The sequence below is a fragment of the Clarias gariepinus genome, chromosome 9 (genome assembly GCF_024256425.1).
Source record: "Clarias gariepinus isolate MV-2021 ecotype Netherlands chromosome 9, CGAR_prim_01v2, whole genome shotgun sequence".
Taxonomy (NCBI): Eukaryota; Metazoa; Chordata; class Actinopteri; order Siluriformes; family Clariidae; genus Clarias; species Clarias gariepinus.
Window position 1 is genome coordinate 29,515,871 of NC_071108.1, and position 18,672 is coordinate 29,534,542.

Consider the following 18,672-nt stretch of genomic DNA (forward strand, 5'->3'; position numbering starts at 1 on the left):
CTATAAGCAAACCATGTCTTGTACATAGGGGCATAGTCATGCTTGAACAGGTGTGGGCCTTTTAGTTCCAGTAAATGGAAATCCCATATAAGACATCCTATATAATTGTTGTGTTTCAAGGGTTATGGCAACAAGCCGGGGAAGTGATGTTCAGGTGTCCCCAAAATTTTGGCCATATAGTTTACAAATTAAATAATATTTATTTTATTTATCTATTACACCGCTTTTCTTGAGTACAGGGTTGTGGGGGCCTGGAGCCTATTCCAGGAGACTTTGAGCACGAGGACAGGGTGCAAATCATTCGCTCGAGCGCCCGCGCGCACACACACACACACACACTCTCTCTCTCTCTCTCTCTGGGAATTAAACCCTTGACTCTGGAGGTGTGCAACTACACCACCGCAACATCATACAAATTATCTTAAGGGGGAAAAAAACATTTTTTATTATATATATATATATATATATATATATATATATGTGTGTGTGTGTGTGTGTGTTATTTTATGGTGATGATAACCCACAGAACTCATACAACAAAATGCTTTACCAGCATCCATTTTGACCCATCCAGTTTATCCAGCCTGGCTTGTGTTTTGGCAGCTTGTTTTTTTTTTTTTTCGTTTGTTTCCTTAGGACTTTTATTTTGACCAGTAGTTTTCATTGCTTCCTGTTGAGGCGTCGCTCTCATCACACACTGCATGAGGGAAGCGTGGTGTGCTGTGGGCAGGTAAACACATTACCGTTCACGGAGCGGAGACGGTATGTTCATGCTGGTTTTTTTTTTTTTTTTTTTAAGGAAATAGACTTAGCATCGATATCGAAACCGTTCGCTGGGGTTGGTTTATGTAGGGTTTGATTATCGCAGGGTATCAGAAAATAGCTGATAAGTAAAGAGATACGCGGTTCACTAGAACATTCCACACTCTTTCTCGCTTTCTGTAGTACCGTTACGGCGTGCGTAGGTTCTGTTCCAAATACATTCCGGGATTGTTGTTTGAGTCAGCGCTCAGGATATGAAGTAACATCTAATAATACTGTGTTTAGTGCACTACGGAGTCTGTAGACCGGGATTTGAGGCCGGGACACGGTTTTGTCAGGTACGAGTCTTGGGGGAAAGTGCTAGCATGTGCGATCGCTAGGTAGTTACTTGGCTAATTAGCTAACTAGCTATCCAACCGCCAAATGATTATTTTCATTACATATCCATGTAAAGATGATTTATTCGATTTTCTTAACTTTTTTTGACGAGTCTAACAATATATGCTTTCATATTTAAATTTTTCATAGGTGTGTTGAGGCTTCTTTTGCTAACAGTTTGCTATCGCTGACGTTAGCCGTTTAGCTTAGCTAAAGTTAGCTAACCGTTTAAGGCTAGTCGGATGTTCAGCTCTGACGCGCATTTTGAGAAATGGAGTTACGGTGTATTCAGTGTTTATCGACGTGTTTTTAGAAGTGGTTTATAAGAAGAAAAAAATAATTGTAGTGTTTTATTTATTTGTGAAAGCCGAAAGAAAGAAAGTGCGCACTGTTTGGACTTGTACTAGCATGGCTTTGTTTTAAGTTGGTGACCAAGCTAAAGCTAGGCACTTTAATCTCTCTCTCTCTCTCTCTCTCACACACACTCTCTTTATATATATATATATATATATATATATATATATTAATGTGTGTGTGTGAAAGGGAGAAAGAGAAAGCTGAACGTTGGTGACGACATAAACCGAAACATGACTGAATGGCTGTGATAAAGGGAGTTTTTCTGGCACTGAGCCATCAGGAGCAGGATAAAGTACTGCGCATTAGTTACTACTGCATCACTAAAAAGAAACACACAAGCTGAAGTTCCTGCCTGTACACGCTGCTCCGACATGAGCATAATGTTTATTTTTTGTCCAGTTGTTTTTAAGGCTGTTCGATTGCCACAGGGAGGGGTTGAGCAAGCCAGGGTGTAAGTCTACACCAGCCCGGGCCATGTTTGGGTGGCTATATTTAAGCAGCTGCCCATGAGCCTGCGTGATAGTCTTACACTTACACTCAACTCGCAGCGTCTGCTCCTGTTTGCACCTGTCACTTACGCTGGGTTATTAAACAACAACAAAAAAAGTTGTTTGCTTTGCATATCTTTATTTTTGTTTTTTTTTATTTTAACCTATCCATCTCATTTCTTTTTTTCCCCCTCCCAGACTTTTCTACTTTGTACATACATTATTTTGTATATACTGTTTATGATGACTTCAGTGGTTGCTGACGCCGCCCCCCGAGGAAACCGGGACAGAGTGCAGCCACAGACCTCACACACCTCACAGCCACAGAAACAGATTCAGGTAGGCATAACGCCTGTCCGTCCATCCGGGCAAAAAGAGGGGAGGGGGAAAAAGGTGTGGGGGTTGCGGGACGTTTCCACATATGGCCCTGGAAAGTGCTATGGAGACGCCGGGCAATATGTTATCCGTAGGCCAAAAATATACCTCCAATTATAGAAACAGTACTAGTAATATGCTTTTAAGGAGGTTAATCTATGTTGTTGTTGCTGTTTTTTATGTAATTTAGGCCACAGCAGAACAGATTCGTCTGGCGCAGATAATTGACAAAAATGATGCAGATTTTGAAGGGAAAGTCAAACAGGTAGGTGTGACCCGTTAATATATATATATATATACTACGTGAGACCAAAAAAGTATAGGGATCTGAATATACTGATGCTTGTATGCGTGTCTTTCAGCTTATTGAGGTCACCAGCCGAAATCAGGACGAGTGCATGGTGGCTCTTCATGACTGCAACGGGGATGTTAACAGGGCCATCAACTTCCTGTTGGAGGAGGAGGTTCCTGTCCAGGTAAGTGGTGTGTCCTGGACATGTCCGGGTTCAAATGTTTTTATTTCTAATTTCATGCCTCAGTGCGGTTCCAAGAAATGTTTGAGATCAATATAATCCATCTGTTGGTACTCCTAAGTGAGCTTCTGTTACAAGGCTGCTGTGATGCCTTTGCCAAACGTTAACTTGATCTGTATGTGTAACTAAGGTATCTATATTGTAACTATGACGATGCAGATTACAGGGTTAGTCTGTTATTGTTTACACCATGTGCTGTTTGGTCAGGACTCCTGGGAGACGGTGGGGAAGAAGAAAAGTGTGGGCAAAGAAGGTGTGACAGCAGAGACAAAAGAGCGGAGGGTCGACAAGGAGGGCAGGGGCCGCGGGGGGCCAAACAGACGCGGCCGTGGAGCCAGCCGCTTCCAGGAAGGTGTGTAGTACGCTTGTTTGTAGTGTACATGTGCATGAGTGTACATGGCATATTTCCTTAAACATTATAATTGTGCAAATTGTTTTTGTAGGCCGCACAGAGGAGAATGGATTTGACTCGACTCTAGGAGAAAGAGGAGAGCGTGGACGCAGAGGAAGAGGAAGAGGTAAGCATGCATGTGAACATGCACACACTGGATTACCAAAGAAATTCACATGTGTATATTTTCTTTGTTTTAGGCTTCCTTTTGACTATGCCAATAACTCTCTATTACATAATCCTTTGCAAACTGTTCTTTATTTTCAAGCACTTGATGCAACTCCTTACAAATATAGCCAACACTGACAGCACTTTCAGTCAATTAGTGGATACAAATGCGCTGAAATTTAACCCCGAAGCCTAGTCAAACAAGTTTTTGATAACACTGTTTTCAGCCAGAACCCCACAGTTGGTGTTCTAAGTTGTGGAAGGGTGCTTGTTGCTATGTTGCTATTTGTGTCACACTGTAACAGTCATTAGCAGGCCACACGGTTAGAGGAATGCATTGAGTAGAGCAGCTGCTTCCAGGAGGAGGCTCACGGGGGACGTGTGACGAAAGCCAGGGAAAGAATAAGAAACGGGAGCAGTGTGCTTGATGCTTTGACCCCCTTTAACTTCCCTGGTGTTTTTAGTTAGGAATAAGTGCCTTTTATTTTGTAGATTTTTTTCTACTGACAGGTCTATAAGTCTAAGTAAAGGTTCATGCTGGCCTGTGCCAGGTCTAAACTGTTTACATATATACCCCAGTATTTGGTATTCTGGGGTTAACTGTGTTCTCTGTTTAGGTGCAGGAGGGAGAGGAAGAGGCAGAGGAGATGGTGTAAATAGGTTCTCTCAGGGAATGGGGTGAGTATAGGTCATCTGCTTTACATTGTCTAAAAGTTCTAAACTCACTTTGTACATCAAATATCTAAACAGTTTTTAAAATAGTCATCAGTTTGATAAGCCATATAGCTGAAGATAAACCACAAGACGAAACAAAAATGTCTGCCTTTATGAGGTGATTTCTAGCAATAGCCAATTACAAACGCATTGGTTAGGTTACATTTGAATTAAGAGTTTAAGTAGCACTGTGAAAAGATAACCAGTAACTATGTTGTCCCTGTTAATTGCAGATGGGAAGCATCCATATGACTTTAGTATAGCTTTCATCAGCCGTGTTCTGTTACTTAGTTGAGAGAATGGTTTTAATGAATTACCATTTACTTAATTTTCGCTTCTTTCGCGTTTTGCCAATCACAAAAATACAATCGACAGTAAAATAGTAAATCTTTTCCTTGCAAAAATGGAATCCTGTGCAAATCACTTGACAATGGTAGACTGCTATTTTCACATGTATATTTATATTAATTGGAGGAGCTGCTCCTAGAACTGCAGATGTAACTTGTTGAGAATTATGTTGCTGTTAATATTACAATTACAGTCATTTTTAGTGCTGTGAAGCACTTTGGTTTAACTTGGGTTGCTGTAAAGTGCTATATAAATAAATGTTAATTGATTAAGTACTATCCCTTCCTCTGTTTGGGTGTGCAGGACGTTTTACACTGCTGAATACACTGGTTCTGCTGATCCTGTAGAGACGGCCAACGACACTACTGAGGGAGCAGGTAAGCTATTCTCGGTCCCAGTTGTTAGAGACTGTTTTTCCCACAGGTCTGAAATATAGTTGCAGTGGAAGCCCTCAGAACTGGCCGACATATGTGTAGGGCTCAGGAATTTGCAGTATAGGGTGACGCATCCATTTGTTTAGATAAATATGATGAGCTGAATTTTATTTCATTTTAACCAACTACCCAAATATGACTTAAATTAAAAAAAAAAAAAAAAAAGGAAAGAAAGAAAACTGGTTGCAAAGGCAAAGAAATGGCACAGATTGACAAGATCATGTGGTGTTTTTTATGGGGTTTTTTTTGCTTGTTTTTGTGACTAATAATAATATACTCACAGTTACATTTTCCGGGAGGCGTAAAATGTACACATTTTATACATAATGATAACTTTGGTTTTATATGGCATATCAGAAAACCCAAATACACAGTGTGACATTTAAAACCTCCTCCGTCCACACACACCAGTAGAAGCCCCGTTTAAGCATATATATATATATAATTTTTAAGCGGTCTAGTGCTGTTGCCTTACGGATCAACACTGCTTTAGTTTTAAGGGTTAATCCTTCTGTATTTTTATTTTTTTTATTTTTTTTTTTCAAGAAGAGCTTGTTCACAGAGTGAAACTGATTCTCTGGAGAGCATGTATGGCAGTTTTTTTTTTTGTTTTTTTTTTCTTACGGCAGTTGACATCCGCTGCATTTACTGTGTTTCCTTTGAAAGCACACATCTATAGATGCCAGAAAAGGCATCTATACAGCAGATGTAGGAGTGACCCAGTTGGTGGTCTGCATGTGAATGTTGTTGATTGTGTATATTTAAATAACTTTATACTTGTTAGGAAACTGGAGAAACAATCTGGAAGACTGGGCTGCAGAAGATTGGAATGAAGATGTAAGTGACTTAATTTTATGCTGGTTTATCCTGCAGTTACATTAACAAGCAAAAAAGATCCGCTTTGGTCGATTGGTCATGAGATTATTGACTTCTCTTTTTTTTTTTTTTTACTTCAATGTAACGTTTAGCCTCTGCTCATGTGTGACTACAAATTTTTTTTTTTTCCTAACAGCTTTCCGAGACCAAAGTGTTCACTGCCTCTTTCGCACTTGCCTCACAGAACCACATGACACCAGGACAGGGGTAAGAGCTCCTGCTTCAACATGTTAAAAAAAACACTTGAACATTTTTTAAACGTGATCTCGGCCCAACCCGTGTGTAACAAACGTTTGATAATTGCAAACATCAAGATTTCTCCAAAAAACCCTGCTCCCTCAAACCTCTCTTAATATGTATCTGTGGCAACTTTTTTCTCCATCCTGCAGGGTTGATCTGAGTTCTCTGTTGCCTAAAGCAGAGGTGGACTCTGACCTGGTTGGGTTGGAGCCGTTGTCCCAGGAGCCACTCGCACAGAGCCTGGTGTTTACCAACTCTCAACAACACACAGCTCGCACACAGACACACAGCTACGCCTCAGCTGCTGCCAACAGCTATGCTTCTGCTGCTGCTGGCACCTATGCCCATGCTGCCTCGGTGAGAACACACACACACACACTCACTTCTTGTAGTTGCATCAATTTGATTAATTATTCCTGCGGTCTGAAACTTGTCAACTGTATATGGAGTACCTTATTTACCTAACAGTACATACTTTTGAGCTACTTAGGGTGTTCTTTAAGATGTTTAGGCTGTTCTAGGCAGTTGAACGTTCAGTGGATTCATTGATAAACCCAGAGCTCGGATCAGTTGCTCTTATTGCTAGAGGAAGTACACACATCACTCGATGTGCACAGATATTTCCAGTTATACTGACATCCAATATGCAGGCTGCTAGACTATGCTAGGCTGATGTAGACGGACATGTGACCTTCCATCCTGAACCAGCTGGAGCTTGTCTGACTTTCATACAGTGAAAAGAATGAAAGCAATGCATGTCAGTACTGCATTGCTCCATTTGTTCAGGCAAGTACACAGCGATCAGTCTACTGGCAAAGACATTTTATTATACTCTGCTAGGGCTTTTAGTTTTGAGATAAACACATGGGATAGTCACTAGAGTCAGTAAATTAGGTTTGTTTATCTATTATGTATTTAACACATCATTTAAGAAGAAAAAAAAGATTTATTTACCTTTCTTTCCTTTATCTGATTATTTTTGTTTAGTATTTAGGATCCAGACCACCTCAGCCTGACGTGCAGAAAACCGAGCCAGTCAGTGTCCCCCACGTCACACCTCTTTCCAATCAGACACCAGTTGCCCTGACCAATGGCAGCCCAGTTGCCGAATCCAGCTCTCCTCCCCCTGCTGTACATGCATCCTTAGCTTTGAATGAACCCAAAGCTGAGATCCCCATTACCATGACTCACAGTGAGTAGCAGCATAAACACCCGGAGACACACACACACACACCTCGTTACATATTTATAAAGCCGCTGCATTCAAGCTTTATCACATCTTCTTTACCAAACGCAAGAAATCAAAGCTTTAGCTCACACTTGCCTGGGTACCTGCAGCAAACAAGCTGTCTGGACAGCTAGGTTTTTGTTTGTAGTCTAGCATTTGTGAATTTAAGGGACTACGAATAAGCCTCTCTTCCCTCCCATTTCTAACTCGTGGCCAAAATGTCAGCCAAGAACATTTAAGGTACATCATCATATGCTACATTAAAACTGTTATCAGAAAGGATTAAGGACCGTGGCTTTGCAGCATTATATAATTTGAGCGCTCATTCATTTCTGTATCTCAGCATTAATGCTCTTGGAGTTGAATTACATTTTCTGTTGGCTTGGCTAATTATGTTTCCTGGCAACCCAAATAGTGCACTGGGCAAGCACGCTGTCACTTTCTCTTTCCTGGTAGTTCAGTTAATGGATTTATTTGTCCACTTCTGGGTATAGATGCTTATATTGTAAGCCTGTATGTTCTTTTACAGTCTGGACTATTTAGATAAACTATTTTCACTATTTTAATAAGTGTATTTCATGAATGTTTATTGAATTTTAAAAACAAAACAAAAAAAAAACGTGGCGATAAGGTTAAAATATATGCAAATAATATTGATTGTGTATCTTTGTTTTAGACCACTTTTAAAGAATACAAGTTTAACAGTGCCATTAAAAAAGTTTTGGCTTAAGTTTAAGTTAATGATCTATGAAACAATGCAGAATTGTAATTTATCATACCGTAGTTATGTAGTTGGACCGGACTATGCTGAGTGTCCTATCCGTTTCTTCCTCAGTGGACCTGAAGTCCCAGCCTGACCCCTCCCCTATCCTCAGTCAGTTGACCCAGCAACAGAACTCCACACTCCTATCGGACCTGCCGGCTCAGGGCCGTAATCCCTCTCCTCCTCTGCCTCTACAAGACATGAGCTCGTCTGTGCTGAAACCCCCCGGAGATACTAGTGCCCCCACCATCTCGGAGTCCCATCAGCCCAAACAAATCAGACCCCAGAGACGCAGAATGCCCCCTCCCTCCAAAGTAAGAGTCTATAGTGGATATGTTGATGTCTAGTTTTTCCACATTGCGCTTGGATATTCAAGCTTGGTTATGATGTCTAGGATTTTGCAGTAAAGCGTTCTTGATAAGTGTACAAGCTGCCATATACACACGTAACTGATGATTCAGTAAGGGGGGGAAAAAGGCTGAAAAGGTGTTGCTGGGGAGAGCCTGTTTTTTTTTTTTTTTTTTTTTTTTTTAAATAAATTAATATACATAATGCATTATTAAAGCATGGAAGATTAATTTGTCTATATGTTTTCTTGATTTATATTGCGAGCATTTTGTAATTTCGCTAATTGTCTTGATTTCCAGATACCCTCTTCTGCAGTGGAGATGCCAGGTTCTGCTGATGTGTCTGGGCTGAATGTGCAGTTTGGTGCCCTCGATTTTGCTTCGGAGGCTACTGTAGAAAGCACCGGACATCCAGAAAAAAGCAGCCAGGAACCCGCTCCTCTTGTTGCCCAAACACAGAGCAACTTGTACTCTAAACCGAGCGGTGTCTGGTAAGGGCATGCAACTTTGCAAAACAGTATAGCTTTACTAGTATAACCACTAGCATGACTAGGATATTTGGTAACCCATATTATTGTCTTTTCAGTGAGCCAGTGACTGGTCTTCCTCCTGCCCTACCTACAGCAGCAATGGAGCCCAGATATACCACTCCCTCTGTGGGGTTACCCACAGCTACAGCCCCTTCCACTTCCTCCAGAATTGAAACTTCCAGCCTGCACAAGGAACCCACCATCACCACTACCACCTCTTCCTCCCCTCTGACTGTAAGACGAACACTTAAAATGATTTGGGCAATACTGATTTGGATTTAATGCTGATTATGACCTGACAAATTTCTTCAAGGGTAACTTTAAGTATTCCTAATGGATTGCTCACTTTTGCCCACAGAATGGATTCAGCGATGCACGGACTCCCAGTACACAAGATGGTACGTTAAAAGCACAAACTTGATGTAAAATCCAAACCAAAAAAACCTCCTTATTATTAAAATGGATAAATGTAGTGCCAGACAAAGTCCAGTGCATTATTGATTCTGTTGAGAAATAAACTGCGAAGTGCAGGCGTTAGAAACCGATTTATACCAAGATTTAAAAGCAAAAACAGACCTTTGCCTGGATTTAGATGTTTATCAGATTTCCTGTCTTAATAGCAGTCTCCTCAAGCACTCCTCAGACCATCTCTACAGCACTGTCCTCTGAGAGCGGCATGTCCGCCGCGTCATCCTTACCCTCGTCCTCGTCGTCTGCACCAGCCCCAGCACCCAGCACCGCTCTTCCCTCCCTCAGCAGGTAAACTCACAACATAGCTGTTGCACTTCTTTTGGTATTGATTTGCAATTATTTCATTACTGATTGCAATTATTTCATTATTGATTAATGATTTCTTATTTATTTATGGTTTTAAATTAGTCATGTGAGCAGCGGGACTACATTAGGATCTGCTGTACCTGCCACTACTGGCCTCAGTGTAAGTAGCTCTCTCTCTTTGCATCATTGCCTAGGTTACAGTTAGCATTTTTTGTTTTATTGTTCTATGTTGGATGTTACAGTAAGGGTAATTTTTTTTTTCCTCATCTTTTTCAGGTGGTCAGTGATGTCAGCGCGAGTCTGTCAGCCTTCTCAGGCTCTGTCCTCACCTCAAATGGCCTGAGCAACGGTGCACCAGGCCTGTCTACAAACAGCACCTCGGCTCCATCCACAGGACGTTCCGCACCACTACAGGCTGCCACCACCACCTCCAGTGAGTAATGCCGTAAAAGATGGCCCCCTCTCGTTATTCATGCAATAACAGTAAAAATCTAAACCAAAAGTTTGTTTGTTGCTGAGTCTTTTGTGTGCCTTTCTTTAGGCAAAGCACCGCCCAACCTGCCTCAAGGTGTGCCTCCACTGTTGGCTAATCAGTACATCATGGGACCTGGAGGACTGCTTCCTGCCTATCCCGTAAGTCCAGCCTTGTTTTTTTATTTAATTACTTCTTTCAATGAGCTGTTATTTACATTTCAGCTCATAAGCAGACCTTCTGGAATTTTTTTTCTTCCTGTTTTGATTAACAAGATACCATTTAAGTATGATGTAATCTGTAAATGTCCCCCCCTCCCTTCCCTGTCGTCCCTCTTTTGCATTGAAGCAGATCTATGGCTATGAAGACTTGCAGATGATCCAGTCACGGTTACCCATTGTAAGTATTTTGTGGCAGAGGTTTTGGTCATGGTGTATTAAAGTAGTTTTGAGAAATTGTGGCTCTTATTCCAGATGCAGTATGGAAAGAATATTTTAGTGTTCATTGTGAAATAATTTATTCTTATGACTTCTTTCTCTATAGGATTATTATGGAATGCCCGCCTTCCCTGGTACAACAACCCTTGCTGCCAGAGACGGCGGATTAGCAAACAACCCTTACTCAGGTGAATGTCCATTTCGGAGTGCCCCGGGGGGGACAAATTTTTTTTTTTTAACATAATAGTGCTCGTTTTTAAATCTTCGTACTTTTCTTACCTGCAGGTGAAGCTACCAAATTTGCACGTGGTGATGCACCCTCCCCGGTACCCACCACCAGCCTCGCGTCAGTTGCCCCCTCGCAGTCTGAGCCTGGCACAGTTCCTCCCCAAACACAAGCCCCACAGAACCCTGGCCAGGCCTTCCTCAACCCTCCTCTGCCCCCTGGCTATGGCTATACCAGCCTGCCCTACTATGCTGGCATGCCAGGTGTTCCTAGTGCCTTCCAGTACGGCCCAACCGTCTTCATGCCACCTGCCTCAGCCAAGCAGCATGCACAGTACCAGCACCAAGCTGGTTACAGCGGACACACCTATGCTTCAGGTCAGCATCCATGACAAAGGACTTGTTAAACCCGGGAGATTAGGAAGAGTAATCATTACACTGCTTTTTATTAAGGAACATTTTTGTACGACAGGTGTATTAGGAGCTGCTTTTAAAATGTTTTTTTTTTTTATATCACACAGGATTTGACGACCTGTCCCAAGCTCACGGTGGAGGAGATTATGGAAAAGGATATGGCGGCGGGTCGCAATCACAAGCCAAGCCGAGCAACAGCGCAGGAAAAGGTCTCTCTTACACACTTTCCTGTAATACTCGTATCATTTCCTGAGTTCTTTTGGAGTGTTATGGAACACAATTAAATATAAATCATTGCAAGCATGTCAGCCTTTCGCCCTAATGCATTGATGTTGCAATATGAGGAATAGAAATACAATGGCAGCTGACGTAAAATTTGCCTTTTCATAGCACCTGGACTGTCAGGCTCTGCCAGCTCTGATCTTGGTGCAGCTGTGTACGGCAAAACACAGGTAAGAAGCTACCCCGAAAAACTGTAATTAATATATATATAAAATTATATAAAAAATTAAATGTTGGGCACATTTCATACATAATTGCACCTGTTAATTTGAAATAACCTCTCAAATACACACATTTTCCAAGATCTTAATATAGATACAAGTGTCTTACTAAGGCTTTTTTTTCTTATGTTAAACTTAACAGATGATTACATAAGAATGTGGTTATAATTCTTTAAAATATTTTTTAAAATGATTGACCTATTCCTGTTTCTTTCCTTTTGAACAGTCATTTGATAAACAGGGGTTCCCTACGGCATCCCCAGCAACATTCAGCCTTCCCTCTGCTTTGGGAGGAACCGGACCCATGAACCCTGGTGGAGCCCCTGGCTATCCCCCGACACCTTTTCTCCACATCCTGCCTCCCCATCAGCAGCCTCCCTCTCAGCTTTTGCACCACCACATGGCCCAGGACACACAGGTACACACATGTTTACACTTCAGGGCTAAGCAGGAAGTAAATGTTCATTTCTATTTGGCAGGCACGTGCTTAATGGCATTCGAAACATGCAGTGTGGCAAGTTTAATTACATGAGACTATGTATGTGTGTTCTTATGTAACAGTCCTAAAGACTACCATTCAGCAGCATATCTAAATTATAGCTGCAATTTTTCTGGATACCTGATATTCCTAATTTAGCAGCATAAAAGAATGTTCGAGTCCACATGAGTGCATAATGAGTTAGCAGTTTGACCCAAAATAGGAATATAAAGCCAATGCAACGTGTGAACAAATGCATTTGGTCTGTGCAATGAGAACACGCTGACAGGCTAATCACAACTTCGCACAAATTAGCAATAATGTCGAAGTGCAATTTACATGTATCTCTAAAATTGTAACACTAAATCCATTCTGCGGGCAAAAGTGTAATGTTATGTGATTTGTTTCCTTGCAGGCTCAGCGCAGTCAATCAAGCAGCATGCAGAAGAGTCAGGGCAAGTCTAACTACAGCAGCTCCCCCTACTGGGCTAATTGATCTCATACTGGAAAACAGTCTAAATCTCGACCTTCAGTCTCGTTACTGGCTTAATATATACACACACAATCTTTCCTGGACCCCCCTCCAAAGTTTTCCTCTGCCTATTTCTTTTGTTTAGGGCTTTTTTTTTTTTCCTTCTCCAAATTTAGTTTTTCCTGTAAAATATTAATGTAAGTATTTATATATACTGTAAATGTTAAAGCCGAACATAAGTTGTGGTCGCGCCATTTTATTTTTTGAAGGATATTTTGCTTTTGTTTACTTTTTAAAAACTGCAAAGATGTAGCGAGAACGGAAAACTTTTGAGGATGATGGGGACAAACAACTTCGCAATGAGAGCTTGAGTTGTGAATTATGAGGAGGAAGGCAAAAGATGGGGTGGTGGATTTCAGAAGAGGTTAATTTTAAGGAAAGTAAAGCATTAAATGCTTGTTACACAGTGGGCCATGCCACATTTAAAAGGGAAAGGTGTTTGCTGAATGATGTTCTCCTTTCCACTGGCTCAAAATGTTAACACCCAAAGACCCACAAGTTTTATATTGAACTCCTGTTGCCCTCTAAATAAAGGTTCTGAGCTATTTAATCCTTCGCTTTGAAGTTATTTTGTTCGAGTGTTTGTTTGCAACCAGAGTACATGCGTTAACAGGTTTTTTTAATATGCGAGGTAAATAAGTGCACTCAATAAACTGTTAATTATTTTTAAACATTAGTATGTTATTGAAAATACAAAGTCTCATACACTGATCAACCATAACATTGAAACCACTTACTGGAGACATGGAAAAAAGTCTGTAACAGTGCAGAGTTAAAGTTGATCTGGTGAAGGGCCGGAGGGTTTAAGCGACTTTAATAAAAGCTAAGTTGTGATGGCCGGATAACTTGGTCAGAGCATCTCTAAATTACCGGTTGAGTCTGGTTGTGCCTACCGAAAATGGTCCAAGTCATGAGCGTCCAAAGATGATCAGTGTGTGTGTGAGGAGTGAATCCTAGCCTGTTGATTCTGTTCCCAAAGAAAGCTACTGTAGCATGTCTTTCTGAAGAAGTTAATACTGGCTCTGATAGAAAGGTGTATTGTAGCTTCAAACTGGGGTGCTTATGCTAACATTGTTCCCTGTTAACCACAAAACGCACCTAAATAGGCCATGCGAGCGTCAATTCACTGTCACTCGCTCACGCACTCATCGTATATACCACTTGATCTTGTATTCAGGATCGCGGGGAGCCTGGAGTCTATCCCAGGAGAATTGGGGCACAAGGCAGGGTACACCCCGACAGGGCGCCAATCCATCGCGGGACACAGACACATACACTCATTTACACACTATGGGCAATTTGGGAACACCAATTAGCCTAATCTGCATATCTTTGGACTGTGGGAGGAAACCCACCAAGCACTGGGAGAGCATACAAACTCCATGCACACAGAGACGGGAGTCGAGCCTGGCATCTTTCAGAATTCAAAGAAAATTATGGAAATGTGTATGAAATGTGAGAATGTGTAGGAATCAAAATGATCAGACTGTCCCTTAGCAGCAACAGGACTCGTCCATGGCCCCCCTAGTGGCAGCTTGGCAGTGTTGGGGTTTGAACCTCCAACCTTCCAGTCAGTAACCCACAGCTTTAATAGTTTGTGGATCATTTTCTGATGTCTGTCACTTCCTTTTCCTTAAGAAGAGAGAAAAAGGCAAGCTGATAGACAGTGTGATATTTTGGACAATGTTCTTAGAAACACTAGGTTCTGTCCCTTATGCAGTCAGTTGTTGCTTTTATACGTACCACCTCCCTAAAAGATGCAGCAGACCAAGTACACCCCTTCACAGCGACTTTGGGCAGTGACGACCTCCGGCAGGATAATGTTTTCTGCCACACTGTAAAAACCGTTCAGGATTGTTTAATGTTCCCCAGATCTCAGTCTGATTGAGCATTTCTGGGATGTGCTAGACCAACAAATCTGATTCACAGAGGCTCCACCTCTCAACTTACTGGGCTTAAAAGATCTGATGCCACCATCTTGGCGCCAGATACCACAGCGCACCTTCAGAGACCTTGTGTAGTCCATGCCTCAATGATTATAGCTGTTTTGCTGAATTAAAAGGTGATTAAAGAAAAATAGTAAAATAAATGTATCATGTACAAATATAGTGGTTAATATCAGCTCTGATCACTAGTTAAATATTTCTGTTCCAGTTCCAAAAAAAAAAAAAGGAGGTCCCCTCCTGTTGTTTAGTCTAGCGCTGATTTGGTTTGTTTTTCCTGACCAGTCTAGACAACATGTTTACTTATAAACTGCTTTCCGTGTCATTCTGATATTAGGTGTATTTTTTTTTAATGATTTTCTTTTTTTATTTTGCCTCCACATCTTGATTTTTTCAATGTGATTGTTAGTGACAGTAAGCAATACATTCTTAAAAATTGCAGTTACACTTATCCTGTACAGGGTTGCAGGGGGCCTGAAGCCTATCCCAGGAGATATCGCCGGCCACAAGCACACACACACACACACACTATGGGCAATTTAGAACCACCAATTAGTCTAATCTGCACGTCTGTGGACTGTGCAAGGAAAGGCGACTACCCAGACTAAACCTCCCAAGCATGAGGAGAACATTATATGAAATAATGTGGGAGTATTTATAATTTCATAAATTTCAGAATAATTTAACTTTAAGTTTAAATGTTAGAATTTGTTGACCACAAATTCAATGTTGTTCATGAATAGTAATAATAATAAATCTAAATTGTTATTATTATAATAATAATAATTATTATTAGGTGGCACAGTGATGTAGTGGGTAGCATTGTCGGGTCCTGGTTTGATTCCTGGCCAGGTTCGATCCCCGGCTCTATGTTAATGAAGTTTAAGTGTTCTCCCCGTGCTTGGTGGGTTTCCTCTGGGTACTCCGGTTTACCTCCCTAAAATTGCCTGTGTGCGCCCAACAACGGATTGGCACCCTGTCCAGGTAGTACCCCCCCTCATGCCCTAAGTCTCCCGGGATAGGCACCAGGTCACCCTGCGACCCTGTATACAGAATAAAGCGGTAAAGATGATGAGTGAGAGAGTTGTTATTATTATTATGACTCACTCACTCATTTTGTGTACCACTTATCCTGGTTAGGGTCACAGGAGGCCTGTTGCCTATTCCGGGTCTTTGGTGCAATGAGGTGGGGTACACCCTGGACGGTATGCCAATCCATCACAGGACACATGACTTACAAGAAACAAATGCGAAAAGAAAAAATAATAATTTAACATTGATACTTTTTGTCCTTTTTTTATTTTAAGTATAGCATAATCTTTTGCAGGGTTTGATCCTTTTCACTTAGTATTTTGAGCCTGCAGTTTTCTTCATAACCACAAGAGGGAACTAAGATTAAAGTCAAACATCTGATGCTTAAAAAGTCTTTGCAGATCTGTGTCGAGATAAAGCAGTGAGTAACATGCATTGCAAGGCACACAGACAGGCCACATCCAAGTGTACAGGTTTATCAGACTTCCTTTCAAAGATCATCTTTGAAGACAAGGAAATGTTACTTACTTAATGGAGTGGAAGTGAATCAGAAAAAGCAACAAACAGTCACAGAGCCGTCCAGTTTTCTGTGCACACTAAGGGAATGGGGTGTTAATGTGTTTTTGGGCAATCATCTCGTGAGCCTGTTCTTTTTTCCCCTTGGACCTACAGTATTTTACCCGATGGATGGATGGTTCCGTCTACGTGCCGCCTGGCACATCAGGCGACGGATATACATCCACAGTTTCTGTGGCAGTTACTTACAGGGTCGGGTTGCCAGCTAGAAGCCTGATTGTATCTGAACACTTAGGGGTAAAGGACCTTGCTCACGGGTCCAACAGTGGTGACCCTGTGGTGTCAGGGCTGGAACCGGGGGCCTCCTGGTCAGCAGTCCAACACCTTAACCACCTGCCCCCATTTTACCCAATAATTTATTTCTACAATCATATTTACTGACCTTTTAATATAATGTTATCTTGCCCTTTTAGAACTTTAAATTAATATACATTATATGTTACGCACTAAACATAAAAATATGAACTATAAATCACGTTCAACTCAAACCGGGACTGAAGGTGTAAGAACGATTGCCATTTACAGAAGATTTTAAGCACAGTATGGTGATGAGCCTCAGTAGACCCAGAGTAAAACATTCGAATGGTGCAAACTTCATAAAGAAGGCCACCCAAACAATCAGCGTGAAGAACGCCTGATCCTTGAAAATCATCGGATAACTTGTCGCCAGCTTATGGAAGAAACACATCTGGGTTAGGGTCATTCACGAACATCACTTGCACATTACAGGAACTCGGTTGGGAGTTATCGCCACATCGCCGTACAATCATGACCTCACATTTGGGCCATTAAAGAAGTTCGTGGGAGGCCAGCATTTTGAGACATAAAGCGGGCAGGCAAGACGCATTGATGGAATGCAAGCACAAGTGAGAAGCACATTAGCAGTGGATTATATAGAGAAATAAAGCTAGTTTTTACTCTCTCAACTGCCTTCTGTTATTCTGCACAATTAAAAGTCCCGGTTTGACTTGAACACCCCTCATAATTTTATCCTGCAGCTACTAAACAGTTAAAAGCCATCTTTTGTATATATATATAGTAAACACTAGTTTTTATAATATCATGAGAAGGCACAAATATTTAAATATAAAATACACATGTAACCAGTGATATTTTTATCTTAAACATAATGGGCGCTGTATACATTTATAACCATAACTCAGAAAAAAATTCTGAGTGTGCAATTTTTGAAAACACTGGTTTCAAAATTATTGCCACCCCCACAATTACTATTTGGAGAGAAAACAGCACTTCCTGAAATGTTAAAAAAAAAAAAAAAAAAAGACGTGGAAATGTCTTGATCCTAGTTCCATGAGAACATTTAAAACTTCTTCCATCAACATTCCCACACTGGTTTTGGCTAAATTATAGTATTGTGAACTTAACCAATTAAATGGTCAATAACAATCTCAAAAATCTGACCGACTTTTATTGAAAGTATACCGTTTAGTGGTGAGGTTTTTGTTTCGCAATAAAGTAAATATTAATCCCAACAATAATGAAAGCAACTCTTCTTTACATTCAGTCCTTGAAGCTCCATTTCTGGGGTTTTAAACCTGGTAGTGTTCAGGACAACCATTCTGGCTGCACACACACAGGTCACAACAATTTACTGCTGTCTTTTGGTCGTACTTTTATGTGATCTTTGTACCCATATTGACTGTGTGAGTACATTAAACACAGACATGTGCAGTCACTTCCAGTCATACGACCAGCTTTTCCTCAAAGTCTCTGAACTGATTTATTCATTTCTTAGTTGTGAAATCATTATGATTGGTTTAACTCCATTTATCATTTTCACATTATTTGATTTAGCGGAATGATTTATCTTTAGTATCTTCTTTCAATCTTTATCTCACCCTCTATCCAAAACTTTTTATAATTCCTAGAAAGTCTCACAGAAAAAATACAAGGACTGTATAAAAAAAAATCTTCTTTTTATTAACCGACCAACGTCGTTCAAACTGTACTGTATGTGTTGGTCGAGTAACTATTCCTCAGTACAAAGGTACTACTTAACATAGGCTCCATCACAGACGATGCATTCGTGCCATCGCCAAACCCGACTCTCGAATCCTCTGTGAAAATCCCCTTTGTCGCAGTTGATGGTCTCCCACTGCGTGGTTTGTCTTCAATGCTGGTTTCCACCGTCTTTAAACTTCGTCATCCATCTGTGCACATTGCTTTTGTCAATGGTGTCGTCTCTGTTAATGTTCTGTAGCGCAGTGGGAGACCATCAAGTGCGACAAAAGGAATTTACAAAGAGGGTTCGAGAGCTAGGTTCAACGATGAAGCAAGTGCTTCGCTTGTGATGGAGACTATCAACATGTGCAATTGGAACCACCTATGCC

At 41.1% G+C, this 18,672-nt stretch overlaps 1 protein-coding gene across 6 annotated transcripts; it reads left to right on the top strand.

Annotated features, from left to right (window-relative positions):
* The first annotated feature begins 677 nt into the window (after positions 1-677).
* ubap2b (ubiquitin associated protein 2b) lies at positions 678-13,320 on the top strand. 6 transcript variants are annotated; one of them, XM_053504638.1, is made up of 27 exons: positions 678-762; positions 2,184-2,324; positions 2,551-2,625; positions 2,723-2,836; positions 3,101-3,245; positions 3,337-3,411; positions 4,070-4,130; positions 4,818-4,891; positions 5,733-5,785; positions 5,961-6,031; positions 6,214-6,421; positions 7,052-7,256; positions 8,128-8,369; positions 8,703-8,893; positions 8,989-9,166; positions 9,291-9,330; positions 9,553-9,691; positions 9,812-9,869; positions 9,986-10,142; positions 10,251-10,342; positions 10,530-10,580; positions 10,725-10,806; positions 10,904-11,221; positions 11,365-11,466; positions 11,648-11,709; positions 11,987-12,178; positions 12,654-13,320. In XM_053504638.1, exons 2-27 carry the CDS (start codon positions 2,226-2,228, stop codon positions 12,732-12,734), a joined length of 3,165 nt encoding a protein of 1,054 aa, XP_053360613.1. In that variant the 5' UTR covers positions 678-762; positions 2,184-2,225; the 3' UTR covers positions 12,735-13,320. The 6 variants fall into 6 exon arrangements, with proteins under 6 accessions (XP_053360613.1, XP_053360614.1, XP_053360616.1 ...); XM_053504639.1 differs by having other exon boundaries at positions 684-730; XM_053504641.1 differs by lacking the exon at positions 678-762 and adding an exon at positions 868-1,100 and having other exon boundaries at positions 9,556-9,691.
* The last annotated feature ends 5,352 nt before the right edge of the window (positions 13,321-18,672 follow it).